The following is a 19,202-nucleotide window of genomic DNA, read 5'->3' on the forward strand; positions in this document are numbered from 1 at the left end:
ATCTGCCCCATATAGAGGATATAATGTATATATATCTAATGCTTACACACACACACACACACACACACGAGTATCTTTGTAGATACAGGTGGAATGTATATATACAGGGATGCACATAGGAAATACATCATTGCTATATGTGAACACACACACATACATGTATATGCACAGACATGGTCCCTCACACCTCTCCCTTTCTACATACCCTACACCTATGTACAGATTCTTACATCTTTATATATATCATCCTGTAGACCTTGGGGATGTATGTAGAGGGACAGACACGAATAAAACCAATATTTTATACCTCTGTATGCATCGGTGTACATTTTTAAAATAGCCCTCTATATAATTCATGTGTCCATGGATTCATAGGTTTTCTCTCTCTCACACATATATCCATATACCCAAATACATAGCTTTATATGGAGACACCCGTGTTTATAGAGGAAATGTGTCTATGCATATATCTATGTCTCCCCTTCATAATATATCTACATATGTACACATATTCTTTATATAATACATATGTCTATATATACACGCTCAGGTCCTTTGTAATGTATCAACCAGGCTCTCACATACCTACCCACATATATCTCTCCCTCTATCTACATATGTATCTTTACATATATTTATACAAAATACTAATGTAGTACACAGATCTTTACCTGTCTTTGTATCTGGCTGCATATATATGCATAAATAGCCTCATTTATACGCACACAGATATAGGATAAGCCTATATATAAAATTCCATGTACCTATATAATTATAGAAAAACAAGTATATATTCTATGTGTAAGATATACACATCATAACATGCAAAAAATAGAATAAAAAGAGATGTATATGCAGACAGTCTTATACACATTTCTAAAATATATATAATTATGTTTTAAAATAAAATCTAAAGACACACACTTTTCCCCCCTCTGTGTCTATGTGGGGAATTTATATATAGGGATATAATTTATAATATATATACATGATATAACATGGATCTATCTCTGTGTATGTCATACATACGATACATATTAAATATATATATAGCAATTCACACCCCCTTGATTTATGTTACCTAAGAAATTAAAATATGAATATACAGTTTCTCTCACACATCTGTAAATATATGTCTATCCCCATATATATGGGATAGACATATATATATGTATGTATGTATACACACATATATGCCATACTTAAAAGTATCTTTATATGGACTATGTATAGACTATATATATGTATATATGGACTATACACAGCCATATCTAAGTACAGGGCTCTCCATGTATGGATGTGGCTATGGAAACATAGTACATTACAGCTATATATGCACCCACACGTATTTTGTAATGCATATAAAATATAACTCTATAGATGCAAACATGTACAAATGCCTTTACAGATCTTAAATATACAGAACATATTGTAGCCATATTCATAGGCACATGTCCTGATCTGTGAACATACGCAGAAACTGTCTGCAGCAAGCACATCCACCTCCCCATTGCATGTATGTACAATGTATAACCATACGGTGTACATACACACTACAATATCCATGGGCTCACAGAGCCACAGCATGGTCTGTGCTGGGAGGGACCTCACCCCTGCCGTGGCAGGAACACCTTCCACCATCCCAGGCTGCTCAGCCCCGTCCAGCTGGCCCTGGGCACTGCCAGGGCTGGGGCAGCCACAGCCTCTGCGGGCAGGCTGTGCCAGGGCCTCGCCCCCTCGGCGCTCCCAGCCTGGCCCAGGGGCAGCTCCGGGGCCTCCTCTGGACTCGCTGCAGCAGCTCCACGTCCTGCTGATCCTGATCCTGATCCTGTCGGGGTCAGAGCTGGGCCAGCTCTGCTGCTGGGACTCACCTGAGCGGGGCAGACGAGCTCCAGGTCCTTGTCCTCAGGGCTGCTCTCCATCCCCTGGTCCCTGGCTAGAGCTTGTGCTGGGAGTGCCCGGACACGGGGCCAGGAGCTTCCCCTTGGCCCTGCTGAACGCAGGAGGACTCAGGAGCCCCCCTCTCCAGCCTGCCTGGATCCCACTAGTGCCAGCTGGGTTTACAACCAGCCACTCACACTCCCTTCTGGCTAGCGTTTATGTAGTTTCAGTTACATACGAATCTATTTCCATGTGTGAGGATGTATAGACAGGATTAAAGATGTACAGTACATTATACAGAGATACATATTTTCATTCCTGTAATATATACACATGTATTTCTATAATATATACACATATATTCTGATCATCTCTCACATTCCTTTATACATTTTATATATTTAATATATGCATTCTAATAAAATATCTCTGTATGTACAGAGACACAGCCTTTCCCACATCTTGATATTTATATAAAGATATACCTATATGTAGACACAAAATCACAAATACCTTTATATGTGTATAAATCTACTTACATAATACCCATATGGGGATGTGTGTATGTTTGGAGAGACTTATATGATACATCATATATACATATATGTACAAACGTGTATGGTTACTTACATCTTTATCTGTGTTTGTGTATCTGGGTTTGTATATATATATATCTATATGTATGGATACATAGAATACAGGATAGATTTATATACATACACATACACTTGTATATATACTAGACATAACCTTATATAGATAAATATATCTATACATACACCTATATTTCACTGTGTATGCGTACTATATATAAAGTATGTAATACATTCTACTTATATATATACACACAAATGCATACATATGTATATACACACACCCACCCCTTGTGTATATTCTATGTACATGTATATGCAGGCACACACATTTTTAATATATATACAAAATGTCATATTCATAAGGGGGATGTGCACACCCCCACCTGTCAGAGCCTACCTTGCTCAGCCTCCCCCACCCCGCTGTGCCGGCAGCCAGAGCACAGCCAGCCCTGGCTGGGCTGGGCTGTGCAGAGCCCCCAGCATGGGCACAGCTCCCCTGCTGCCCAGCAGGGCTGTGCAGAGCCCCCAGCATGGGCACAGCTCCCTGTGCTGCCCAGCAGGGCTGTGCAGAGCCCCCAGCACGGGCACAGCCCCCGTGCTGCCCAGCAGGGCTGTGCAGAGCCCCCAGCACGGGCACAGCCCCTGTGCTGCCCAGCAGGGCTGTGCAGAGCCCCCTGTGCTGCCCAGCAGGGCTGTGCAGAGCCCCCAGCATGGGCACAGCTCCCTGTGCTGCCCAGCAGGGCTGTGCAGAGCCCCCAGCACGGGCACAGCCCCCGTGCTGCCCAGCAGGGCTGTGCAGAGCCCCCAGCATGGGCACAGCTCCCTGTGCTGCCCAGCAGGGCTGTGCAGAGCCCCCAGCAGGGCTGTGCAGAGCCCCCAGCACGGGCACAGCTCCTGTGCCGCCCAGCAGGGCTGTGCAGAGCCCCCAGCATGGGCACAGCCCCCTGTGCCGCCCAGCAGGGCTGTGCAGAGCCCCCAGCAGGGCTGTGCAGAGCCCCCAGCACGGGCACAGCTCCTGTGCCGCCCAGCAGGGCTGTGCAGAGCCCCCAGCATGGGCACAGCTCCCTGTGCCGCCCAGCAGGGCTGTGCAGAGCCCCCAGCATGGGCACAGCTCCCTGTGCTGCCCAGCAGGGCTGTGCAGAGCCCCCCTTGCTGCCCAGCAGGGCTGTGCAGAGCCCCCAGCATGGGCACAGCTCCCTGTGCTGCCCAGCAGGGCTGTGCAGAGCCCCCAGCACGGGCAGGACCCACCCCCACCTCCCCGTGCCAGCAGGACGCCTGCCAGGAACATCCATTTGAAGGCTGCCCTCAGGTCAGGCCCAGCCGCTGAGGTTTCCCACCATTCAGTTTAACCTTTCTGAAAGGTTCCCAGCGTGGTGCTGGGCTAAGCTGTCTCCCCACTTCTTTTCTATTCATTTATTTTGTCCCTGCTGTTCATTCTCAGATGCATTTGAACTGCTCTGTGAGCTGGACAGCCCAGCTACAGGGAATTAACCCGTCCCAGATCTCCAAACTATCCTGAGTGCCCATCAGCAAGAGCAAACTTGGGGCCTTTCAAGTTTCAGAGAACGACTATTGGCACACACTTCCATGGATCAAACCAGAAGACTCTGCGGTGGATTTCATTTCCAGGACAGATCTACACCACTGCTCAGTCTCACCTGGGTTACAGCACACAATACAATGCAAAAATACCACTCACGTTTGTGTTTTCATAGAACACTCACCAGTGCTGGGCTCGTTGTAGTATCGACTGATGTAATTATTCATGTCATCCTCTGAAAGAACAGAAAAGCAGCCCTTAGAAGACCACTTTGTTTCATTAAATGGCTGAATCCCACCCCATGGAAAGCTTTCCTTGCCCTGTATGCCCAGAGCCACCTGCTCTGGATTTTTAGGCCACAAGGCCTGAAGGCATTACAGCCCATCCAGGCTGTGGCTGCAGCCAGCACAGGGACTGGACTATCCTTTGTCACAGTCCTCTGCAGCACCAGCCTCGGAATGAGGCACTTTGGGCTCCAAAGGAAAGGTGCTCTGTGACCTTTCCAGAGGCTGCTGCGGGGTTGGCCATTTCCCCTCGCTCTGTAGAGACAAACACAACCCTGGCCTTTCCCTGGTCAGCAGGGCCCTCCCCTCCCAGGGCACACAGATAAACCTGGTGTTTATCCTGACAGGCTGAACCAAGGGCACCAGCACAGACAGACCCATTGCTGCTGCACACTGACATCCCCAAGTCACCTCCTTCCCCACAGGAGAAAGGGAGGCACCACATATGATTTTAAGGTGTAATTCCCTACTTTCTAAGATAAGGTCATTTCTTTTCTATTTTGAATGAATGAAGAGTTATTTTGGTGCATATAACGCATGCATATAAGTACACAGCATAATATTAGCATTAAACTATTTGTTGGCTTAAAACCTTAAAACCTACTATAACGAGTTTTACTAATCAAGGGTGTAGTACTAAACTTGCAGTACATGCATGAGAGCTACACCTGAACTTCAAGAGCAAGGTAAAAATGAAGACATGACCACAGAAGGGAAAGCAGCAGCTCTATTGCATGCACAGATTTTAGATGCTACAGATGACAGGGCCATTTACAGTTATCTTGTGGAAAAGCAGAACATTTTGCCATTGTGGAAAAAACCATAAACTTCTTTTGTTCTGAGCGAAGGCAAACACTGCTGCTAAGAAACAGCATTGGCAGGCCCGGAGAACGTCAGGCTTCCAAGCAACCTGACCTTCCCAATTTGTGGTGTATCTGTGCTCTAAAAGCACTCTCTCCTTTTAAGTGCTCTTTTTGATACCATGTTTCAGAAAGCCGTGCTCATCCCTTTGAGCCAGATTTCCTTCGTCCCCCTGGGTCTCTGTGGCTACAGTCCTGCCTCATCACAGCACATTGCGGTTTGCAGGTGAAAGAAACAGATGTTTTCTGGGGAACACTTTCCTCACACAACAAGACCCAAACCACCAAGCACTCTGTACCTGAAATAGCTGCACTCATAAGAAGGCAATCTAACCTGACACTGGAAGGAAACGTGGTTGTTTTCCTGGTTTCATTGGATCTTAAAAGCTTTTCAGCCCTTGTTGATCTTTAAATGCCTGCAGTCAGAGGTGTGCTTTGTGCTAATGTCTGAGTTTAAAAAAGAGGCCTCAGAGTAGCTCAGGGCGATTCCACTGAATTAGGAGTACATTGCAAGGCTTTTCAGCTATCTGCTACTAAAATACACTTCATTTCAGTCATGCATAATTGATACTCTCAGTGCCACCAAATCTGCCAGCCATACAGACACAGGTTCTGGTTCAGAGAATGCCTCTGTAGCTGTACTTCGGGTAGGGCACTTTCAGCATCTTGGAGTTCAATTCTAAGCAGACAAACAAGGAAAACAGCACAGCACTTTGGCTGGACGAGCACTTTGTCACCCCCCCTGCCACCTGACAAAAGCCACCAACAGGGGCCTTGGGTGCTCCCAGTAGAGTCCGTCCAAATGCCAAGACACTGCATCAAAGACAGGAAATGCTTGGAGAAGTCCACTCACCTGCTTTTTGTGTCTTAAAGACAATGCTCAAACCAAGGCTTCCTTAGGAGTGTAAACACTGATTGCCCTGGTCCCCTGTCTGCCAGCTGACAGAATGTACCAGGGCACTGCTCCCAAACACAGCAGCTGTGTCCAAACCAAGCTAGCAGAGAACCAGGCTGCTCTGTATGGCAGCAGTGGGCACTGCCAAACACCAGGAGAGGAACTCCAGAAATGCACTGCCCCTGCTCCCTCTGAGCTGGAAGGAGAATTCTGGCCTGGCCCTGTGTGTGACCACTGCCAAGACTGGGGGAACTCCCAGCTGCCTACTTTGATGGTATTCTGTGATGCCCTTATTAATGTCATTGCTCATCACTGCTGATCCATTTAGCTCTAAATTAAAAATATATGTATAAATATATCCATAGTGCATGTGTATGTAAATATAAAATACATATATTCAACCTTAAGTAGTTTCTTATGAATAAAAACCAATAAAGAGTAATGGTATAACAGCAGCAGAATAAATATTTCAACAACAGATTAAGTTTCTGAATAATAACATTAAAGCAAACTGACAATTAACAAACTCATCTGAGTTATATGGGAGTCTCAGCTGCTTTGGGCATTGAAGGTTATAAACAATTCCAGTTGCCTCCCATTATATTCTACATTGCTGAAAAAAGGAGTTCAAAATAATGCAACAAATACCCAACTGAAAGCACCCATCTGTGCATATAAAATGTACCCACAAAGCCACAGTTGTGCACAGCACCACAGAACACTGCTGAAGTGATTGTGGGGATTCCCAGATGAAGTCCCTGCTCGGAGTGGGGGTCCCAGGGGATCAGGATCAGCTGGTAGCACACAGGGAGTTTGTAGGAGAGAGCAGGGAAGACCAGCTTTTACACAAGGGGCTGAGCACTTGTATTATTTACATTCTACACTGTGTCTTCTGCTGTCAATCTATTCCAGTTTCAGCTGCAGAAAGGGAGTTGTCTAAAGAAATACCTAATTCTTCACAATTTTCATGGGGTTTTCTTAAACCTTTTAATTTTTTTTTTAATTTCTACCTACTTGAAATTTGCAGGATCCAGATTTAATTTTTCTCTTTTCCTGGAAACAAATCCATCTCTTCCAATACAAAAAAATGCTACCTTCCCTTCGTTTTCCAGACAGACTTTGTATCTTTAGCTATAAAGATGCCCAAATGGTATTTAAACTAAAAAACTGGCAGTAAGTAGAAAGAAAAAGTTTTTCCCTCCTAATTCCCATGAAAATGGCAATCTTAGAAAAATGACGACGGATGGTGACTAGGATCCTCTTGCTACATGTAACAGCAGGAATCACAGAAACTTTTCTCTTGGAAAAGGCCTTTAAGATCAAATCTACCAGTAACCCTAGCACTGCCACTAAGCCATGTCCTGTGCCACATCCACCCTTAATAAACGGCCCCAAGGAGGTGTGGATGACAGGAAATGAATGATGAAGTTCCAAAAGGTGTGAGCTGAGAAGGAAGAGTGTGGCAGGTCTTCCCCGTGTGAAAATCTGTGGTGAACAATGGATGGATCTACAATCTTCCCTGCAGAGGGGCAGCATGGAGGCAGTGAGAGCCTGTGGAGGGATTCAGCTGAGAGCTCTGCTGAGCAGGGGAAGGAAGGAGCAGAACAGGCTGCTCTCTGCAGTCTATAGCAGAGTTTGCTCAAGCAGTGTGGGCTGACAGCTCCAAGGGGTGAGGCAGCAGAGACCACAAAGGGACAGTGGGGCTGCCTCCAACACGATCAGAACTCCCACCCCACAGAAGGGAATGTCTGACTGGGAAGGCTGCTCAGACTCTGCCCTATCTCATATAAACCCAGCCTCCCCTGCACTGTAACCAAGCCCCCTGCAAGGCTGCTCGCTGCAGTGTGGACACAACTCTGCCTGCTGCCCAAATCCCAGTTATTGAAAAAACATGTGGTTCTCAGTCAGGATCTGTCTGACAACCACTGGATTTTGTCTGATGAAGGTTTCCAAGTTATCTGCTTGTTCTTTTCCTGCAGGACTCCAAACACACACTGCAATGGTTCAGGGAGTAATAAACAACTTGGAGTACAGTGCCATATAATCTCATCTGACCCAAGAGACAACATTGCAATCTCTCTCTTGGCCCCATAAAAGCCTAATAAATTTGGTGAAACACATAAATGACATTCCACCCAAGCAGATCTCTCTTGGTTCTATAATGCCTCAATAGTGATCTTTAATTGTTTCATCCATGCCTTCATGAGTGATCTGCAACTCCCCTGCATACAAAAAAAGGCCTAAAAAAGGGGGTTTTATTTTGAAATATTTAATGATTAGAGTATTTTGTTTCATAATTTTATCGCCATTGGTTGTACTGCCTTCTGTCTGTCCAAGCTGAATTTTCTGAACTGGAAGGTTCTTTTTTCTGCTGTGCAGCCTCCCACTGAGGAAGCGAGTCCTCAGAGTAATGTCTTACCCCAATTTCCTTCCAGAAAACAGTCTTTACTAGGAGGTTTCTAAAGAAGCAGATCTTTCATCTGTTTCAACAGGAACCAAGAGCAGCCAGCTGGCACTTTCCAGGAGACTTCCCCTGCCTTTGGTTTGAAGACAGATTGCTACATTACTGCAAGCTGCAGTACTCACACCACTGTTCAATTCACACACATATCCAGTCCCTGCAGAGGCTGGATGGATGCCTGGGCACATGGATATTCCATCTTGAGAGCAACTGTAAAGTCAGCTTGTCGAGAAAACAGAGCAACAGCTTCAGCCTGTTCTAAGTAAGAAATCAATCTGTGGTCAAAGTCATCGTGCAGAAGGAAATCTGGGATATGCAACAGGCTTCATTATCAGCAGATGCTGCTGGGACAGAAACCCAGAATCCTGACAACAAATGGGGGGCTTTGGGCCTCACTTGAGCAGATGATGCAGCAAGAGCACTGTGAGCTGACTGGAGCATGGCTGGGGTGCAGCACTGCTCTGTGTCCGGGGGGCTGTGGGCACAGGATGGCCTGGGGGACTCTCAGTGCTCTTCCCAACCTTGTTCCCAGAGTATGGATCAGCAGATCCACATCTGAGCTAGCTCAGTACAGTCAGCCTGAAGCTAACTCAGAGGAACCTGGGTTTGTCTCTGTGAAACAGCAACATTTGCTGAATCTAAAATACAAAGCTAAGGAAGAATATGGCTGCCACCAAAACAACCATCAAGATAAGAAAAAATAAAGCAAAAGGGATTCAAGAACAAACTGTTATAAAATGGCAACAAATAAATGAAATCTGAGAATTCAGAAAAGACTTGTAATACTTCAGAACCCAAGTGTCTGGCAGGGCAGCAGACAGCAGAGCAATCACTGCTGTCACGGGGAGCACCATCTGCTCATGAAAGGGATCCTTATGAAAGGGCTGCATGCTTGGACAGTGGGAAACATTCCAGTTCTGTGTTCCTCTACCTGTCAGCAACGTCTTCGCACCTCTTCACATTAATGATGAGAGACAACTTCACCCTCACAGCTGGGACTGTAGGCTCACCCCTTCTGGGAGTGAGCAGTCTCTATCCCACCCATTTGGTGACTATGAAATACAAGAGCCCGACTCCACTAACTGCACACACATTTCTCTAAGTGTTGCTTAAGGTTTAAATTATTTGATTCCTATCTGGCTGGTCAGTGCACAGAGAACCACAAAGCCTGAAAGAGGCACCTAGAGAGAAGTCCAGCTGAAGTGGTGTGCACTTAGATACTCCATTTCCAGGAGTAGATGTCAAAGTAGATACATTTCAGCATTTGAAAATAACCATAAACTATTTTTTATCTATTGTTTTGCACTAACAGGGTTCTCTCTTAGAGCACTAACAGATGATCACCAAAGGAACTGGCTTAGAGTTTAAAAGCATCCAACCAGCTCAGACTGCCTTGCAAGAAACAACTGACAAAATCCTTTCCAGTGCCCTGCTTTGCCTTCTCAGACAGCTTATGAATAATGTTAAGGGAAGCCCTCTGAAGCTCCAGAAGTCTTCATGCTCCCCTCTCAATATCCTACTTTCTTCACTTACAAAACAGTGGGTATCTACAGGGAGGGCAAGCTTTACTTTTCTTTAAAGCATGATCATAAATTGCAGCAGTCCCCCAAAGCAAAAGACTTACTGCTAACCCCATAAAAATGGAAATTTGACTCAGAATAGTTAAAAAAAGGTTTTTGGCGATGTGAAGTTCCGGTTCTTGCTCAAAGGAATAAGAAGGGTGGTATATTAATCTTACAATATGGCAGTACTGTAGAATTTCAAAAACTGAAATGATATATGCAGGAAAATGAGGAATTTCCACTAGGGACTCTAATTCATATGTTATGGGAGAGATTAAAGAATAATAAATTTTGGAAGGAAGTATTAATGGCTAGAGGGGGCACTGTGAACCTGGCATTCCCTGAAGCCTGGAACTTTGTATACCAAACACTAAAAATGATTTGTGCAGAACAAGAAAACATTAGCTGTTATCCTCACCATGACCAGTTACATACTGTATGGGGTAAGAACTCCTTTATAATTTAGAACTTCCTTTGTAATTTAGAGATTAATAGATAGGATGATATTTGCCATTATGTGAAATGGCAACCATCTCTGGGAAGAAGAAAGGAGCACTCAGGGTATTTCCCTGCTCTCAGAGAAAGGCTGACCACAATGCTCCTGAACATTAGCGATGCTGCTGTGCACTCACAGGCAGCAGCTTTCAGCCCAAGCTCTTCACAAACAGAGCTGAAGTGCTCTGAGAGTGCAGTGAATGTCAGAGCTCTGCCCTGGGTTTGCAGCTCCTCCAGCCCTGCCCTTCTCTGGGGTCTATTTATTTCCTGCTGTTGATACTGGTACCCTTTGACCTGCAGGCTGAAAACTGTTTCAGCCTTCACATTTGTCTGCTCTAGAGATAAAATTCTTGGCAAGATAAACTAAACCTCAATTCAAAGCAAATTAAAGGTGAAATAAATTCCTGCTTCTTTACCATATTGATTAGGAAATACCACATATCCATTCATTTCCCTCAGTGTTATTTCCTACTGTGTCAGGAGGTCTCTTGGTGAACTGCTCTGGGGAGACAGAAGTGGGAAAGCAGCAACCAGCTCATTGTTCCCAGAATTAGCACAGGACTGGCCTTCAGGAGGGGGCATGAAATGTAAGCTGGGGAGTTATGGGACTCTTTCAGAGCCTATTGTCCATCTGACCAGAGCTCTCGCTTCTCCCAGTCTCATACCTGCAATAAGGCACTTTAAATACAAAGAGCAGGAGATCTGCTGTAGGAAAATCTGTTTGAAAACGTGCAATTGAAAACTCCCAAATCAGCCAGCACACACAGAGCTCTCCTGGTGCAGGTCACTGAGTATCCTTACACAAATTCGCTGAGGTGCTGCACGTACCATGTGATACTGGGCTTACCTGACTTTCTTTACTGAGTGCTGTAGTAAATGGTTGCACAAAATCCTGTGTAAATACCAGAGACAAGCTACAGCTGCCCCTGAGGAGCTTTAACTTATGCACTGTCCCATAAAACTTCTAGGTAGGGAAATGAGTAAAAAGTCTCAATGCTTTCTTATTCCATCAGCCCTTCATGGTGAAGAATTCTGCACTGAATGTTTCCATTGTTCAATATAGATGGGGGAAATAAGATTAGCCTGAGATGGAATATCCCATTTTCTCATGCAGTATGTTCTCTAGCCAACTCAAGCTTGCTGGTTTGGCAGAATTCAGAGCTCTCTGAAGACAGTGATTTTTTGAAGGCTGACAAAGTTTCATTTGGCAAAAACACATGCATTCCATTCCATCCCCCAGCCTCAGGTGTTGTATGTAGGGCTAATGTTCTGCCAGAGAATAAAAGAACAGCACATCAGAGCATGTTCTGCCAAACAGCTGAATCGTGGCTTTGAACTGCTGCCTTCCTCTTGACAGTGGAGGTGCCCTGGTCCCTCATTTCTCCTCTCCCTAGCAGGGCAATAGGCCATGGCAGGTAGGTTCCCGAGCTCAGAATGCCAAGTGGCACTCAGAATGATTAGCTGCAGACCTCACTCTGGAATCTTTAAGAAGGAAAAACACAGCTTAGAGAAAACAGTTGCAAAGCAATCCCTAATGTGGTCTGACACACAGAGTAACTTGCTCAATATAACCCTTGACCCAAAGGTTAAAACACTGGTGGCTGAAGTTCCAGGCAGAGCAAGTGCTGTGGGAAGCCCTGACGGCAGCACAGCCAGTGTGACTGCAGGAGAGTACAGGAATTGTCTTGTCTGCCTGTGCTCTGCAGAGCCACATCTCTGAGTATTTCACATGCCCCAGCAGGTGGGGAGATAGGAGATCCCACACAGAGGACACGGAGGCACCCTCAGCCATGCCCTGCTTCCAGCTGGCACAGCAAGGCAGCTCTGGCTGACACCTGCACTGCTCAGGAGGATGCAGAATGAGAAGATACTGCCAGCATGGCAAAGGGAGGATGGTGAAAGCGTATCACTGGGAATAAAAGCTGGTGCCAGAGAGCTGGAGAAGAAAGCCCCAGTCGAGATGGGGAGAGAGAACAATGAGGCAGGGCTGGCCCAGGATCCTTACTGCCCAGAAGTGACTGCCTTCCAGCTGTGAGCTGAGATTTCCGAGTTACACAGAAGCAATCCCTAAGCCAACACTGCAAAATAATCCCAGAAATGCCATGTGAAATCCTCTGCCTCGACTGCCTGCGCCCTGGGCTGTGCACACTGAACACCACTGCTGGTGTGGGGTGTCTCATGCGATCTGAGTTGGGCCCTGTGCTGGCAGCCCCATGGGATGACAGACTACCACACACTGCTGTAAGAACACAGGGAATTTCTCCTGTCCAGCTCCTGCCTCATTCCACAGAAACTACTTGTTCAAATACTGTCACCCTAATTTAGGTCTGACAACAAGCACTCAAGGCACCTACAAAGACTTTGTATGCAGTATATATAATAGAGTGCACAAGAAACATTTCCTCTGGTGCTTTTAGATGATCTCCAAGAATTGGAAATTTATTCTGCATATTCAGTATAAATGTTTAAATATAACTGCACCTGACCCAATATGTGAAGCAATCCATGCTTTCTTACTTGCTCAATGTATTTTTTCTCAGTGAAAAGCACAAATCCCTCTAATCATGTAACCTAAGTGTAGAAATCAATCCCGAAGATTGGGTGTCTACTTTGTTGCAAGTGTGGGCAGCATTTTACAGGAAGACATTAATAATGAGTAATTCTGTTAACCTGGATGTTAGAATGAATACCTTGGACAGAAGAATTTTTAGATCAACCTCCAGAGCACTAAAATTTCAGCAAGCCTTACTGTGTGTGCAACACTCTTCAGTTCCAAACGTAACCCGCAAGGAACACATGCATAAATTATAATACATCCACTGGGGAAACCTCTGAAATACTACAAAAAAGAGGGAAATGCATTTTAGGGGTCAGTCTGCTCAACTGTCTGCTTTTAAGTACAATTTCATATCAGGAATAATTAATGGCTTTACTGTAGTTAGTGCTTAGATATTACAAAGCGGAAAAAAACAAAACAATTTTCTACATGCTTTCACTACTCTGTAGAGAAAGGAGAGAATTATAATTTAAAAATGTCTAACAGCTTTTAAAGTATCTGTGCCTTGAATTCTAAGGAGTTTGACCAACATAAAGATACTGTGCAAACTTCTAATTCCAACAGATTCACAATAATTAAGCTAAGACGCCCAAGGAAGACTAACACACCACTAAGGCGGAAAGTGTTGTCTCATCTGGAATATTACATTAAAGCAGGAGACATTCTGCACTCCAGTGGAATCACAGTGGATCACAGGAAAGGAACTCTGTCTTTTCCATAAAAAAAATCAGGTCCAGCACTTACATAATAAAATCTGATCCAAGTAAATGTAACTGTTGTTATCCCCTGAACCACAGAGCTGCCCAGCACACACCTTGAGGCAGCAGAGTGCTCCTTACCATGGTCACATGGCACTCAGACATGCAAGCAGGATGCCCACACTGCACTTCCCTCCCTTCCTGGCACCAGTGCTGCCCTGCCCAAAACTGGCAGCTTTAGGGAACTGGTGAGAGCACAGCCTCCAGGCAAGGCAAGCCCCACAGCTGATGCAGGAGTCCTCTACAAACCACAGAAATGCAAGTGGCCAAAGACCAAAACTGTTTTTCAATGTTCTTCCCAATTTCCCTGCTGTTACCTGTGAGTGATTATCCTTTGGCCAACTTTCAATTGGCTGCTGCTTCTCTAGTGTTTGATGGATCTAACCATGAGGACATTGGAAGGTACATCGTAGCCATTTTCTTCCCCTGTCATTTCTTTGGCTCTGTTTAGAACCTGCTCCCAAATACAACAGCTCCTGCCACTTCAGAGCAGATGCAGCCTCTCTGCAGCAATAAGAAACTGCAGCCTGCAGGGAAGCAATGAATCCCTGCAGGAGTGAAGGTGTTCAGTGATCAGCTGCACACTCACCTCGTGCAGGTCGCAGCTCAGTGATGTTCTCGGTGCCTTCGTCGTCCGAGTCTTCAGTGGCCACCACCTTGTACCTCTTGCTGCTCTGTTTGTTCAGCACGTGTGGGACCTGCAGTGCAGCCTCTCTCTCTGCAGCCAGGTCCAAATCCTGCTGAGCAAGGTGGGCCCTCAGCTGCCTGATTTCAAACTAGAGGAAAAAACACCACCACAAACTGATGTCATGTGAGCACAGCCAGAAGTTTATATGCTACAGCTGGGGACCTATTACTCATCACTAAACACTACAGGTCTGGTAAAACAAATAGTGTGGTTGAGCCAGGACATGAGTCCAAGCTGGTGGTGCTCTCCCAGAGCCTGTGTGAGCTGGACCATTGCTCACATAATCTAAAGATAATGACTGCCTCATACTGGTCCTCTGTTTTGGACAGCTGTGTCCTGAAGGTAAGATTTTGGACAATTTTAACAAGTCTTACTGCCCAACCTCGTGTAACCTTTATAGCACGAGACCAGCTTTAACAGGCATTTAGGGAGTTAAGTTCACAACAAATATCCCTAACCAGACTTTGTAATGAGGCTTCCAGTGGAGGGCAGGTTCTCTGAGCAGCACCCAAAATGGTTCTCCCTCACTAATTAGACAAGGGAAGGATAATACAGTCCTCTTCTGACTTGAAACCTTCTGTACTCAGCAGTGTGCAGAAAACCCTGGGGAAGGTTACCGCTTTTCTGGCCATTCCTCTCAAACATGTTAAAGAATTTCTGCAGCCACAAGGGGATTTGCTTATGACTGGTGCTATAAAGCAGATACCTGAAAAAAAGGAGCTACCAGGTACAATCTGACTGAGGGATACAGCAGATTTCTTTTGTTTTTGATGGCCATGCATCTTCCACAATGCAAGAAGGAAAACAATTTTTCTGGAGAGGCTGCAGAGACCCTTTAAACCCTTATATAAGCAGGACAAAACTCCCTGTGCCACACAGCACAGCTGTGGGGCTGCAAGGAAGAGTTTCTCTTTAAAAGAGTAACTCTTTAAAATCAGTAGTACAGCAGTGACCAAGTCATGCCCAATTCAACAGTTTGAGAGGGAAACACAAATGAGGTGAGTAAAGGGCAAGCATTCAAATATGGCATTGCTGGGCCTCCCCTGGTTCAGGGCCTGCAGAGCCATGGCAGAGCAGGAGGACACGGCAGCTGCCACTCCACACCCACAGCACACGGAATTGGCACCTCCATGCTGGAAAACTGCTGTGGAACAGCCCTGGCTGAGTGCACCCGCCTGTGCCTCTCACCCCTCAGCTGTGACTCAGATCTGCTTCACTGGCAGATTTTGGAACCCATCACCACACCCCCTTCGTTCCACTGCAGTCAGACATGGTGCAAACACCGGGGAGGGGAAACCAGACAGAATTTCCACCAGTTCAGGAAAGGAAAAGGGATTCCAGTTTGCCACACCTGGAGACTATCTGCTTTCCAGAGCAGCTGGGAAGGAACTACAGTAACTGGAAGGCCCATTGCAAGACTCAAATCTAGAAAGCCAAAGGGCAGTTCAAGCTTTCCGGATCCCATTAAAGCAGCTAATCCAGGGCTCTAACAAAGCACACAGCTTTTCCTCCATCTGCAATCCAGTGCACAGAGGCCTGGCAGCTGCAGACAGCTGCCTGCAAGTGCTCACTGCTTTTTAACCAAAGGTCTTCTGGCAGTGGCAGTCAGGTGGAATCAGCAAATGTCAAAATCCTGCCCTGCTCCCTGATTTCCTGCAATGAAGCCTCCATGGCAGATTCCCACAAGTTGTTATTGTGTTAACCTATTGCTAGGAAGAACTGGCACTGCTAACTCTGCTCCCAGCCAGCCTGAAGCATCCTGAGGCTCAAGGTACTTGTGTCAGTATGAACACAAGTTATATCCTTGACTGGAAAAAAATACAAGGAATCACAAGGAAGACCTTACATTCCACCTTTAAAGAGAGAAAGATACCCTTTCAGACACTCCTTTGGTTTAAAGGAAGAAATGCACTCAATAGGCAAAAAATAAATTTGGAGATTTTTTTTCATGTTGTCTAGCTCAAACATAATTTTTGTTTCTCTACATTTCACCCTTCAAAAACATTCACACGTGTCTGAAAAAGAAATAACGGTAATTGAAATGCTTAATTCTGGCTTAGAGGTATGGTATGATTTCCTTTTTACATGCAAGACAAAAAATCTGGCAGGTATTTTTTAACACAAAGAGACAGAACTAGCTAAAAGTCAGCTCAATAACTATGACTGCATCAGGTCCAATTTAAGGAGCTCCAGCATTTACAAAGATTCGCTGAGCATTGCAACAATCAGAAGCCTGAACGCATCACTGCGTTATACAGGTGCAAAGGAGGAGGAGAAATGGGGGAGAGCCCGGACGCCTCCCGCGCACTCAGAGTTGTTGGGACGAAGAGCGCAGGTCCCTGCCAGCGCTTGGAGCCCGCACGGCCGGGCAGCGGCTCCGGGCAGCGGCTCCGGACAGCGGCTCCGGGCAGCGGCTCCGGACAGCGGCTCCGGACAGCGGCCCCGGGCAGCGGCTCCGGGCAGCGGCTCCGGACAGCGGCCCCGGGCAGCGGCTCCGGACAGCGGCTCCGGACAGCGGCTCCGGACAGCGGCTCCGGACAGCGGCTCCGGGCTCCGGCCCCGGGGACACGGGCCTGCCGCGCGGCGCTGCTGCCACCTGCCGAACGCGGCGGGAACTGCAGCCGCGCCACCAACCGCGGGACACAGCGGAGACGGGAATACACCGGGCACGGGAACACACCGGGCACGGGGACACAGCGGGGACGGGACAGAGCGGGCACGGGAACACAGCGGGGACGGGAACACAGCGGGCACGGGACACAGCGGGGACGGGAACACAGCGGGCACGGGACACAGCGGGCACGGGACACACAGCGGGCACGGGACACACAGCGGGCACGGGACACACAGCGGGCACGGGACACAGCGGGCACGGGACACAGCGGGCACGGGACACAGCGGGCACGGGACACAGCGGGCACGGGACACAGCGGGGACGGGAACACAGCGGGGACGGGACACAGCGGGCACGGGACACAGCGGGCACGGGAACACAGCGGGCACGGGACACAGCGGGGACGGGACACAGCGGGCACGGGACACAGCGGGCACGGGACACAGCGGGCACGGGAACACAGCGGGCACAGGGACACAGCGGGCACAGGGACACAGCGGGCACAGGGACACAGCGGGCACGGGAACACAGCGGGCACGGGAACACAGCGGGCACGGGACACAGCGGGCACGGGACACAGCGGGGACGGGACACAGCGGAGACGGGAACACAGCGGGGACGGGACACAGCGGGCACGGGAACACAGCGGGCACGGGACACAGCGGGGACGGGAACACACCGGGCACGGGACACAGCGGGCACGGGACACAGCGGGCACGGGAACACAGCGGGGACGGGAACACAGCGGGGACGGGAACACAGCGGGGACGGGAACACAGCGGGGACGGGAACACAGCGGGCACGGGACACAGCGGGGACGGGACACAGCGGGGACGGGACACAGCGGGCACGGGGACACAGCGGGCACGGGACACAGCGGGGACGGGACACAGCGGGGACGGGACACAGCGGGGACGGGACACAGCGGGCACGGGAACACAGCGGGCACGGGAACACAGCGGGCACGGGACACACAGCGGGCACGGGAACACAGCGGGCACGGGACACAGCGGGCACGGGACACAGCGGGGACGGGACACAGCGGGGACGGGACACAGCGGGCACGGGAACACAGCGGGCACGGGAACACAGCGGGCACCGGGACACAGCGGGCACGGGACACACAGCGGGCACGGGAACACAGCGGGCACGGGACACAGCGGGCACGGGACACAGCGGGCACGGGACACAGCGGGGACGGGAACACACCGGGCACGGGACACAGCGGGCACGGGAACACAGCGGGGACGGGAACACAGCGGGGACGGGAACACAGCGGGGACGGGACACAGCGGGCACGGGAACACAGCGGGGACGGGAACACAGCGGGCACGGGACACAGCGGGGACGGGACACAGCGGGGACGGGACACAGCGGGCACGGGAACACAGCGGGCACGGGAACACAGCGGGCACGGGAACACAGCGGGCACGGGACACAGCGGGCACGGGACACAGCGGGGACGGGACACAGCGGGGACGGGACACAGCGGGCACGGGAACACAGCGGGCACGGGAACACAGCGGGCACCGGGACACAGCGGGCACGGGACACACAGCGGGCACGGGAACACAGCGGGCACGGGACACAGCGGGCACGGGAACACAGCGGGCACGGGAACACAGCGGGGACGGGAACACAGCGGGCACCGGGACACAGCGGGCACGGGACACAGCGGGCACGGGACACAGCGGGGACGGGACACAGCAGGCACGGGAACACAGCGGGCACGGGAACACAGCGGGCACGGGACACAGCGGGCACGGGGACACAGCGGGCACGGGACACACAGCGGGCACGGGACACAGCGGGGACAGGACACACCGGGCACCGGGACACAGCGGGCACGGGGACACAGCGGGCACGGGGACACAGCGGGCACGGGGACACAGCGGGCACGGGAACACAGCGGGCACAGGGACACAGCGGGCACGGGAACACAGCGGGGACGGGAACACAGCGGGCACGGGACACAGCGGGCACGGGGACACAGCGGGCACCGGGACACCGT

The 19,202-nt window shown here is 48.9% G+C and overlaps 1 protein-coding gene across 2 annotated transcripts in view; it reads right to left on the reverse strand.

Moving 5' to 3' along the window:
* The window catches only part of TMEM266 (transmembrane protein 266), a 61,336-nt gene that overhangs the window by 4,696 nt on the left and 37,438 nt on the right, over positions 1 to 19,202 (reverse strand). For both annotated transcript variants that reach the window (XM_068204413.1, XM_068204414.1), the window contains 2 exons: positions 14,479 to 14,665; positions 4,202 to 4,252 (listed from right to left, as the gene is read on the reverse strand). In XM_068204413.1, the coding sequence (XP_068060514.1) occupies positions 4,202 to 4,252; positions 14,479 to 14,665 (238 nt within the window). The remainder of the gene's footprint in view (positions 1 to 4,201; positions 4,253 to 14,478; positions 14,666 to 19,202) is intronic.

This window comes from Anomalospiza imberbis, chromosome 13 (assembly GCF_031753505.1).
Source record: "Anomalospiza imberbis isolate Cuckoo-Finch-1a 21T00152 chromosome 13, ASM3175350v1, whole genome shotgun sequence".
NCBI lineage: Eukaryota > Metazoa > Chordata > Aves > Passeriformes > Viduidae > Anomalospiza > Anomalospiza imberbis.